Genomic DNA, 11,563 nt, shown 5'->3' on the forward strand with positions numbered 1-11,563 from the left:
AAAACTAAAATCGAATTAAAACAAGGACAAGACAGATTAAATGGTGGCATAATAGGACATGAAAGCTAGAGCAGAATCAAGGAAAAAGGCTGGACCGGGATAACGACAAGAACAGTTCAGCTCCGGTGGCAACGATGACTTGGTTCAGGTACATCCAAACGGCGACAGGAACAACGCAGCAGCGGACGTCCCTCCTTGGCGTTTCTTGGCGGCAGAGGCACGGTGGCCATAGCAGCAGCAACAGCGGAGTTCCAACGGTGGCAGAACCTCCCTGCGACCACTTCTCTCTCCACGCGTGTTCTGTTTCTCTCCCGGCGACATATCTGGCGGCACAAAACGGAGGTACGAACGGCGGCGATGGTGGCTGGGCTTGACGGCGACGACCCTTCCCGTGGCGGCTTTGGGTAGAACGGCGCGTCTTCCCTCTGTTTGCAAACCTCCATGGATGACAACGATGAAAAACTCGACGGTGACAATGGCGATACGAGATGGTGACGCCTCCTTCTCCTTGCGTGACTCTCTCTCCCTCGGTTCTGGCCTTCCTCGTGATGACACCACGGCGGCAACGGTGGCAGTGATGCCCAACAGCGCCACCTCCCTTCCTTCCTCTTCTCTTCCCTCTCCGGTTCTCCCCCTCTTCTCTTTTCCCTTTCTGTTCTTTTGTTCTGTTGTTAGAAGGGGTAAGGGTGGCTAGGATTTTGGTGAGTGTATTATGTCAAGGTTAGGGTTAACATTTTGGTTTGGAAAGAAAAAAAAAGCGTATTATAGGGATTTTACAATATTTATCTGCTTTACTAGGTCAACCAAACACCTAACGTTACATAAATATGCTTACGACAAGTGCGACAAACTCAATATTATATAACTAAATACAAAGTATAGAATTCTATAGGTTAACCAGTAAGTAACACCAGGCGATTAGCATTTGTCATAACATACTAAAAATTGGGTCGTTACATATTTTGCGCTAGTTTGCATGGGATGAGTATTTGTGGGAGCTGGTGAGTGATGAAAATCACTATATTGAATTTCTAAACCAGAAATAAGGATACTATTAGAATGTAACTTGCTGTGTAAGTCAGATACTAATTCTGAGGGTATAGGCTTAAGGAGAGAGGTTTGTTGTTCTTGTGTGGAGTCGGCCACGAAAAGAGGTGGTGGCGTGTTAGTTTCAGTCATAAAATTTTGAAGCATAGTAGAGGTACTCTCATTAGTAGAAGGTAATGATAAGGAAGCTGACTCAACATTAAATGATGGTGGTAATATAATAATGGGAATAGATAAAGTTTTATGAGAAAAATGTTGCTTTGTATGTGATGTAGTTTTTTATGAAAAGAACTTTGAATAAGGAAAATGACTCTCATCCAATAACCCATGCCTTGTAATTATGATTTTACCATTTGGTTGAAGACATTTGTAACCTTTATGATTACGTGCATAACCTAAAACACTGATAAAGTAGATTTAAAATCAAATTTAATAGGATTATAAGACTTTAAACATGGAAAATATGCAGACCAAAAAAATTTCAAAACAGAATAATCAAATGGATTATGATGTGTAAGTTCATATGGAGATACATTCTTAGCATTCATAGAAGGTAGCCTAGTGATTAAGTAAACAACATAGAGAAATACATCATCTCAATTTTGCAAGGGAAATAAAGCATTAGATAACATGGCTAAACTAATTTTAGAAATGTATCTAATTTTTCTCTCCGCTCTACCATTTTGTTGGTGCGTATAAGGGCAAAAATAATCTATGTGTAATACCATTAGTAGCTAAAAAATAAGTGAAAGCATGAGAAAGATATTCCCTTCCATGGTCACTTTAATTTGAAGAGCTTTAATATTTAAGCAAGTGTGAGTTTCAATTTGATTTTTAAATTGAACAAAAACTTGTAATGCTTGTGATTTTATGTGAAGCAAGAAGATAGAAGTGTAGCGAGTATAAGCATCTATGAATCATATGTAATAATAAAATCCATGGGAAGAAGTAGTGGGAGAAAGGACCCTTAAATGTTAGTATATATCATATCAAAAGGAGCAATGAAATTAAAAGAATCATGAGCAAAAGGCATTAAGTGCATTTTGGCCAAATATCATGAATAATAAAATGGCAATTTTATTGAATCAAGAGAAAGAACAGGTACATTATACAATTTCATAACAGTGAGAGTGGTTTTTGGAGCATAATGCCCCAATCTCTTATGCCACACAGTATAGTTATTACATAGAGTACTAAAAGTGCAAGGAACTAAAGTGGAGTCATTCATAAATGCCATTTTTAGGGATTTCTTGAAGCAAGATTTGATGAGTTTTCTGACATTTAACACAACCAAAGTTAGCATGGAATTCAAAGAAGTAATTGTTATCGGCTGCAAACTTTTGCACACTAACAAGATTTTGAGTCACTTTAGGGACATGCAATAATTTTTTAAGAAAGTTTCTTTTGTTTTCAAGAGATATAATGCAAGATTCACCAACATTAGAAATAACCTTACTTGAACCATTACGTAATAAAATCTGATCAGGGTCGTTATATTCAATCGTTGAAAGGAGATTACTAGCACCCTTATTGGAAACCATGAAGATTCTAACATTGTAAAAGGAGTTGCCATTAGGCTCAAGGATTATAAAATGAAGAAGGTGGAGGAAGTGAAGATGATTGAGAAGAGGTTGAACTCAGGGAAGAATCTTGAAAAGAATGGTCAAACTGTTGAAATAAAGATAAAGTAATGTGACCAAGCTTTCCACACACGTGGCATTATGGATGATTATTTTGATTTGAGGAGAGACCTCTATGAATGAATCTTCTTGAACGTCCTCTTCTACCTCCAAAATTTGCACCAAAAATTCCTTTGCCATATGAAAATGCTTGAGTGCAATTGGCTTTAATTAATGGCCCAAGTTTAGTTTTCCATAACTTTCAAGCATATCCTTGTGACCTAATAGGAGAGATTCAGCTTTAATCAAACAAATTGTTCCAGAATTGTCCATAATCTTTGATATATACATGGCATACTCCTCAATAAGCTCATCACAAATTGCAGATATGTGATCATCCAAAGCAAGAATATGACTTATAGTGGCCATAGCATCAACAAATTTCAAGAATATGACCTATTCAGTGGCAGTAGTTGAGCCATGATTTTTGATAGACTTCAATTGAGACTTTAATTGTTGTACTTTGATTCTTGAAATCTTGAAAAGTAATCATGGATAGTTTCTTAGACTTAATAAACAAAATGGCATTCAAGCATTCTATTCTTGAATATGCGGCGAATTCAGTGCCTACTAGCTTGTATGCATCAGTGGTGGACTGTTGAGGAATCTTCTCCTTGATTAGATGCTTTCCTAGATCATTTGCATTAATTACATACAAAGCTAGTTGCCTCTAAATTGGGCCACTATGGAGAGCTCTCCGGTTGAGAGATTTCGGAAAGTTAATAGGTTACTCATCTTATAAACTCCTCGCTCTTCTTTGTTTTTAATAATGTGCGACTAACTTCATGCAATCCTCACACTTCCAACATTAACAATTATCGAGCCCATATTTTGATCAAAGAAACTTTGAGTTTAGATTTGGAAACCGTTAAATCAATTGAGAAAAAGTTGCTAGAAGCTTATGGGACTAAAGAGGAATATTTGAAGGCCAAATCTCGTATTAATGGTTGGTACTAGGGGATTGTAACACTACTTTTTTTCTATGAAAAATGAAAATGTAAAAGGTGGTATAGGCTAAACATAATTTGGAGAATATAAGATGAAAGTGGTGTTAGATTCACGATGCAAAATGCACTTCAGACATACTTGAAACATACTTTCAATATGCATTCACGTCAAGAATAATGGTGGATCCAGCAGATGAGCTTTTATATTTGGAAAGGAAAGTCACTGGTGAAATGAACATGGATTTATCAAAACGATTGATTGTTGTATAAATTAGAAGGAAAAGTTTTTACCTTCCAACAAAGAGTACACTAGGTTCAGATGGTTTCAGTAATCATATCTACCAATTTTAGTGGGATGCAATTTATAAGGATGTTTCTAGAGTTGATAAGAGTTTCTTTAATGGTGCTCATTTTTCAAGAAGTTCTAATCACTCTCAAGAAGTTGAAAAAATCTAGTTTTTGTAGAGAAAGGTTAGAGAAATTTTTTGAAAAAAAATTGATAAGAAGTTGTTATAGAGAGGCACCTTTGCGCATAGCGTTTCCATGTGTAATGTGCTCTTTCATTTGGTGCCTCCAACGTAAAAAGCATTGTTTCAGTTAGGCATCCTTGTCTTAGTGTCTACGTTTCTATCCGACCTGGCTAGACCATCAATTCACTGATTTTCTGATTAAACCAATTAATCCGTTCCAATTTTGATAACATTAATTGAATAAATAATTTAAAAATAATGACATTTTGATAAACAATGAGACATTGGTAAAAATACCATGCATTTCTTCTATACATTTCGTATTTTCTATTATTTCTATAAACTCTGATAAAAATGGAAAAATATAACGAATGGTTTTAAAATCTTATAAACTGATATATAATTATTCTTGCAAATGTATTTTATTTAACAGTTTTAATATTTAGTGTGTGTATTTTTTTTTTTGTTGACAATTTTTAGTGTGTGTATGTATATATATGTCTATGATGATCTATTATTTATTTATTATATATTAACTTTGCCGTAGCCATTTGAGTTAATTTTGTCCAATTTTTGGTTTAGAATTTGTTATGGAATTTGTTAGTACTTTGTAGAAGTTATTGTGAGTTTGTGACAACTTTAGTAAGACTTACCCCCTACCACAAAAAAGAAGGCCAAGAGTTAGGTTCCTGTTAGACAAACTGATTTAAGTGCTATAATTTTTCATTTTTTGTGTCTACTTGGTAACAAGTTCCTACTTTCTCTAAAATTTTATCTAGCCCCTCCGTCCTCCTTGATAAAGAAGTATCCTTTAAAAAGGGAGTAAAAATTTACTTTAAGTACCGAATTTCTACATAAAGTCTTTTTCTATTACATAGCAACATTTTCCTCTATGAAATTGTAATTTCTTTTTTAAATTTCTCATCTGGCTTAATTAGCATCTCTCCAACATTTGAGCACTTAAAGGGTGGTAACACATTACACGTATGCTAGTGGCAAAGTATCCTCCTCCTCTCCTTGTGTAATCACACTAAAGGGCATTTTCGTCAATACATATTTAATTTCTCTTTTCTCCATATTTTTTTCCAGTGAAAATCATCACATCTTTTGGTATGTGATCCGGAAAAAAAGAAAAAAAATTGTGTGTAGGCCCTTTTGATTTTGTTTGTGTAACTTCGTTTGTTTCAGTAATCTCCATTGACAAATGATTATTTACCTCAATGTAGTGAAAGTGTAAACGATTGCTACCCTTCAGAAAGAAAAAAATGTTGCAAAGGGCAGCAAGCAATGCATATTCGTGGTGGTGGGCTAGCCACATAAGGACAAAACAGTCAAAATGGCTGGATCAAAGCCTCCAAGGTATCGTTTATTTAGTGCACGTGTTGTTGTTTCTCAAGAATCATTGTGCGTTTCTTTTTGTTACCTTTATCACTCGTTAGAAACAAAATTATACATACATATATGTTACGTTTTGGTTCTCATTAGGTAAACATAGTTTTCAAATTTTCTGGAAACTTTAGGACGTGCGCACAAAATTCTATTTTCTATTAGTTTCCAAACTAATTTAGAAATTAAATTATATATGGTGCTTAACCTACTTGCATTCAAATGTAGATGTTTCCTCTTCAATATTTAATGTTCACCATTTTCTTAAAAGACGATGCAATGAGTATTATTATGTATTAATGGTATTAGAATATGAGTTATTGTTGTTTCTGTAGTTTCATTGATACTCGTTTACTGCATAACAATACATTATCGAAGCAAATGTTGTGTTTGCTAAAATGGTTTATGCTGTAGTATTTTTATGCTTTATGATTCCGTAAACTAATGAGAAAGTAACCGGTGCGATGTTGTTTCAAAATTTTTTAAACATTATTCAAATTTTAATCAAAGGGTTCGTTTTTTCTTTTCAAATCAAATACTTTCAATGCTCACAAAATAGTTATTGATCGACTTTCGAAATGATCAAATGCTGGATTTATAAATTGTGATCTTCAATCACTAATTCAACTGCTATTAATTCAATGCTAAATGTTAAAGTGCTACAAGTGTTATTATTTGGATTCATGTTAATCTCTTCACAAATATAAAATCAATTAACCAATTGAAAATTGACCAATTTGATCATTTCTAAAAGTCCAAAGTGTGTTGGTAAGCGCGAGAGATCTTTGTAACAAGTAAAGTTAGTCTAGTTTATCTGAGAATAATCAAATTTAAAGCTAAGAACATTTAACACAGATATGGAGGAGAGGGTATTTGATACCCTCAGAACCCTGCAAGATGAAGGGGACTCGTTTGCGACGAGGGCAGAAATGTATTACAAGAAGCGGCCGGAGCTGGTGAGTTTTGTAGAAGAAAGCTTCCGATCATACAGAGCCTTAGCAGAGCGGTATGATAAACTTTCAAAGGACCTTCAAAGCGCGAACCGCACTATTGCAAGTGTGTTCCCAGATCAAGTTCATTATAGGACTGAAGAAGAAGACGAAGACGATGATGAAGAAGAAGAAGAGAAAGGATCAAATGATGCATTATCACCAAAATCTAACAATGGAAGAAGCACTAATAATAATAATAATAACAATGAAGCATTGATACCTAAAGTTCCAAATATCCCAAAGAAGGGTTGTTTCAGAAGTCCATCCATGTTGCTCTCAAGAAAAGGATCACTGCCAAAGAGGACTACAAGCCCTTCCGAAAAAGATTTCAAAGTTTCAGGTTCCGGTCTGTCGAAGGAACAAGCACTCGGTGAAACTGACAAGCTTCAGAAAGATATTTTGACACTTCAGACTGAGAAAGAGTTTGTTAGGAGTTTGTATGAGCGCGCCTATACACAGTATTGGGAAATCGAGGATCGGATCACAGCAATGCAGAAAAGCGTCAGCAAATTGCAAGATGAGTATGGTGTTGGAACCGTCATCGAAGACAACGAAGCTCGAACTTTAATGGCGGCCACTGCTCTAAAGTCTTGTCAAGTTACTTTAGCTAAGTTGCAGGAGATTCAAGCACAATCATCCGAAGAGGCTAGAGTTGAGTTTGAAAGAGTTAAGGAAGCTCATGAGATGTTTGAGTCTCTTAGAGACCAATTCATCTCTAAATATATGAACCAAGATGAATCCAAGATTGTAACACCAGTAAGTCCAGTAGAAGAAGAAAATGACATGGATGATGCTGAGATTCAAGCGAAGGTTAAGGAAACTAAATTGGAGGAAGATTCAAGTGAAGTCATCACTGTGACTGAAATGGCCGATAAGATTAATCAGCTTGTCAGTAAGGTTGTTACATTGGAAACCACCGTTTCGTCTCAAACAGGTTTGGTGCAGAGATTGAGATCAGAAACAGATGAACTTCAGACAAATATAAAGAAATTGGAAGAGGAGAAGGATGTTTTGATAGAAGGTTCGGAAGTTACGAACCAAAAGCTGAAAGAAGTGGAGGAAGAGTTGAGGAGGGTAAAGCTTTTGAACCGAAGCGTCCGAAGCCAAGACAATACAATCAAAGCACACTTCATTGAGGCTAGTTATGACATTAAACACCTTTCTGAAAAACTGAATAACATGAAGCCAGATGTGGAGGAAGAAAATATGGTACTGTACAAGAAGGAGAACAATAATGATCTTGATGGTAAACAAGGAAATGAATCCCAAATTTTCGATGAGAATGTCAAGGCATTAAAAGAAGAAGATGGCGGAGATGTGACTCCGGAAAGGATTCAGAATATGGGCGGTGATGGTGGTGAAATTGAATCACATGATTTGCAGAGTGTTGATGGTAAGGGAGATGAACCTGACTGGAGGCAATTGTATATAAGTGGATTAGATGATAGAGAAAAGATTCTGCTGGAGGAGTATACTTCTGTTTTAAGGGACTATAAGGATGTAAAGATTAAGCTTAATGATGTGGAGAAGAAAAACCGGGATAGCATTTTTGAATTGGCACTTCAGGTAAGCAATGCTCAATATAACTATTTTACTCTTTATAATAGTTGTATCAATAAATTTGATGTAGATTCAGGGATTGGTAACTATATATGTATCAAAAATACTATTTGTATATTAAAATCAGCTATTATATTTACATAACTATAGATGTAGTTTAACTAATTTTTAGTATATATTTTATATTTAAATGTGTATTGTACATATATATATATATGAGATTTCATAAACTATTTTTATAAAGACACATAAAAGTTAAATGTTTATTAAAAGTATCAAGTGTTCAAAAAAATTAATTAATAAATTAATCATCATGTATTTATGTATAAATACATGCGTTGTTTAACTTATTTTTAATTTATATTTTATATTTTAACATATACTCTATACAAATAGTTGATTTGATAGTTGTTTTTTATTTACACCTATTATGATTGAATATTTATAGATCTCTAACAGTAAATTATTAGAGACCAATAAGTGATTAATTTTTATTAGAAATTGAATATGTTCAGAAGAAAAATAAAGAACCTGTTTATTTTTTCCTCTCATATTTCTGGATAACAAATATTTCTCTTTCATTATATTAAAAAAAATTCCTTGCCTGCTTTGAGAGCAAATGCAACTTTTGATCTGTGTCAAAGAAAAATATGGATTGATAGACACTTAATGCATCCAGTAATCATATATTAATAGAACTATTTCACTTTTATGGTTTCATTGGTGCTAACAGCTAAGGGAATTGAAGAATGCATTAGCCAACAAGGACCAAGAGATAATCTATTTACATCACAAGCTTAACAGTCCAAATTCAGCTGGTGATAATTCTGATGTAAGTCCATTCACCATGGCAACAGAGTATAAATACACACCGAACGAAGCTCTTCTTCGAGAAGCCGAAGCTCAAGAAGCTAACTTGCCGACGGTCCTTGAAAAGAATTCGCCATTAATTACTTCAGATGCGAATCCAATCAAAAGTCCTTCTTCAGATGATTCGTCACATCTGAAAATGAATGAGGGAAGGCTGGAAGGGCTATCAAGCATAGAGAAGAAATTCCGGTCTGACATGGATGACATTCTAGAGAAGAGTCTTGAATTCTGGCTCCGATTTGGCACTTCTATTAACCAGATTCAAAAGTACCAGAATTCAATCCAGGACTTAAAAGCCGACCTATGCCACATACAAGAAAGTCATACAAGATCGTCCTCGGAAGGACATTCTTCTAAAAGAACGCATTTACAGTCACAACTTAAGCCGATATTCAAACACCTGCGGGAGATAAGAACGGAGTTATCGCTGTGGCTCGAACACAACACGGTGTTGCAGGTTGAGATGCAGGATAGGAACTCTTCCTTGTGCCACTTGCATGATGAAATAATTAGAGCAAGCAACAATAATGGAGAAGAAGAGAAGGAGGGAGAGCTAACGATAAGTCCTTATCAGGCTGCTAAGTTTCAAGGTGAGATTATGAACTTGAAACAACAGAACAACACTGTTGCAAGTGAGCTTCAAGCAGGTCTAAGCCTTGTGAGTGGGATGAAGAATGATGTTGAGAAAACACTTGATGAACTTGACCTTGTTATTGCCCCCAATAAGAAAAGCAGTAGCCATGGAAGCTCCAAAAATGATTCGGGGCGACCTCGAGTACCATTGAAGTCTTTGTTGTTTGGAGCCAAGTTGAAGAAGCATAAGCAAAAGCAATCGCTATTTTCATGTGTAAATCCCACCGTGCATAAGAGTGACATGGAAGATGAGGCTGGATCTCCAATACATACACAGCAACAATGATTTCATTCTAGAATGGTATTGTAAAAATAACTAGGATATGAATAGCTTCTAAACTTGTTTTTAATTAAATATACGCAATAATAATATATGAGGTTAGTTAAGATGATAAAAATTAATAGATCATGAATTATTCATGTTTTTGAAATATTATCAAACTTGTCTCAATTCCTATTATATGAAATTATTTTTGTTTATAAAGAGTAGGAAATACAATGTCTTCTCGTGATATCAAATAGTTTATTCATGGAACTTTGCTCGCTCAAAAAGGGCTTTACATGCAGGAAAGGCTTCATTTTCTTCAAGTCATTAATGAGCATTTCGGTAAAAATGAGGGCGAAAATTAAAGTGGAAGCGCCTCCCGCTTTCTCCCTATTCTAAATTTACCGTCTCTAACCTTCCCTCCCCTTCTCTCTATGTTTTCTTCCTCCTCGGAATTATGAGCAAAATTCTATCAGTGCCATTGTATTAGTACCATTGTGTTCCTTGTGAGCTTCTCTTCGATTTTATGGCTTTATTTTTTTTCGGTAGTAATGTTTTCTCCATCAATTTTACTACCCTTATTTTTTACATTTTGAGTTTGGTTCTAAATGAATTTTGATTTGTTTGTAGTTAGTTTGCACATATTTGGGTCATGTGGAGGACTTGTATGCTGCTGTTTTTGCTGCTATTATTCGACTCAATAATTTAATATCAATAAGGTTGTACATTTACTATTTGTTTAATTTTGAATAAGGATTGATTACTATTTTAGTATTTGAAAGATTTAACTGCTGATAAAAATTCTTAAAAAATATTATCCATAAAATAATTTTTGAATAATTTTAAAATGCGACAAAAATAACTAATAAATATTATATCTTTTGTAAGTAACAAAAAAAATTTTAGTATTTGACAAATGACTTATTTATTTTATCTAAATTTTTGTGTTAATGTTTAAATAAATATTTTTTAAAAAAAATATAGTCATTCATAATAAAAAAAAATAAAAAAAATTTACTTCACATAAAAAAAAGTTTCTTTTTTCGTATTTTTAAATCTTTTAGAAGTTTATTTATTGTTAGCATCTTTTGGAATTTATTTATTGTTAGCATCTTTTGAATAATTAATTTTTGATATTATTTATTTTAAAAATTCATTATTATGACCAGTGTCTAAAAATATATATCATAAACCTATAAAATAGAACTGAAAGAAAATGAAATCATTTTATCAATGTCTAGGACATCAATAATTACAAATTTTGTAAAAGGAGACATATTTATTTATTTTTACCACGGCTAAGTCATCAGTAAAATTGAATTAATTTTTTAATATATTTTTACAACATCCTTTACTGAAGGTCAAACCCTCGATAATATTAAACTAACTTTTATTACAACACCTTAATTTACCAATCGTGTAACAATCCGAATTTTTATATCCCAACACAATGTTTTTTGAAAAATATTATTCTCAATTATTAGTTTTATTTCGATGAATCAATTTCAAATTTTAAAATAAAATAAATGATTATATAATTTTATTATTATATTATTAATTTATTTTACATGTTATAATTATAATAAAACCTAAATATTTTATTATTATTATTATTATTATTATTAAATTTGATATTTATCGATATAAATAATTATTAGTATTTATTGATAAATTTAAAATTGTTAAAATTTTTTCAAATATTTTTTATCTTTAA

The 11,563-nt window shown here is 33.4% G+C and overlaps 1 protein-coding gene across 1 annotated transcript; it reads left to right on the plus strand.

Moving 5' to 3' along the window:
- The first annotated feature begins 3,850 nt into the window (after positions 1-3,850).
- LOC107472402 (protein NETWORKED 2A-like) lies at positions 3,851-9,870 on the plus strand. Its single transcript, XM_021134505.2, has 4 exons — positions 3,851-3,937; positions 4,895-4,911; positions 6,374-8,087; positions 8,815-9,870. The coding sequence occupies exons 1-4, from the start codon at positions 3,851-3,853 to the stop codon at positions 9,868-9,870; spliced, it is 2,874 nt and encodes a 957-aa protein (XP_020990164.2).
- Positions 9,871-11,563: the final 1,693 nt, after the last annotated feature.

This window comes from Arachis duranensis, unplaced genomic scaffold (genome assembly GCF_000817695.3).
Source record: "Arachis duranensis cultivar V14167 unplaced genomic scaffold, aradu.V14167.gnm2.J7QH unplaced_Scaffold_88619, whole genome shotgun sequence".
Taxonomy (NCBI): Eukaryota; Viridiplantae; Streptophyta; class Magnoliopsida; order Fabales; family Fabaceae; genus Arachis; species Arachis duranensis.

Bases quoted from the DNA above. Each gene is read 5' to 3' on its own strand.
- LOC107472402 (XM_021134505.2), top strand. From the start codon at position 3,851: ATGGTGGATCCAGCAGATGAGCTTTTATATTTGGAAAGGAAAGTCACT. The intron at 8,088-8,814 runs GTAAGCAATGCT...TGGTGCTAACAG, and splicing joins TTTTTGAATTGGCACTTCAG to CTAAGGGAATTGAAGAATGC.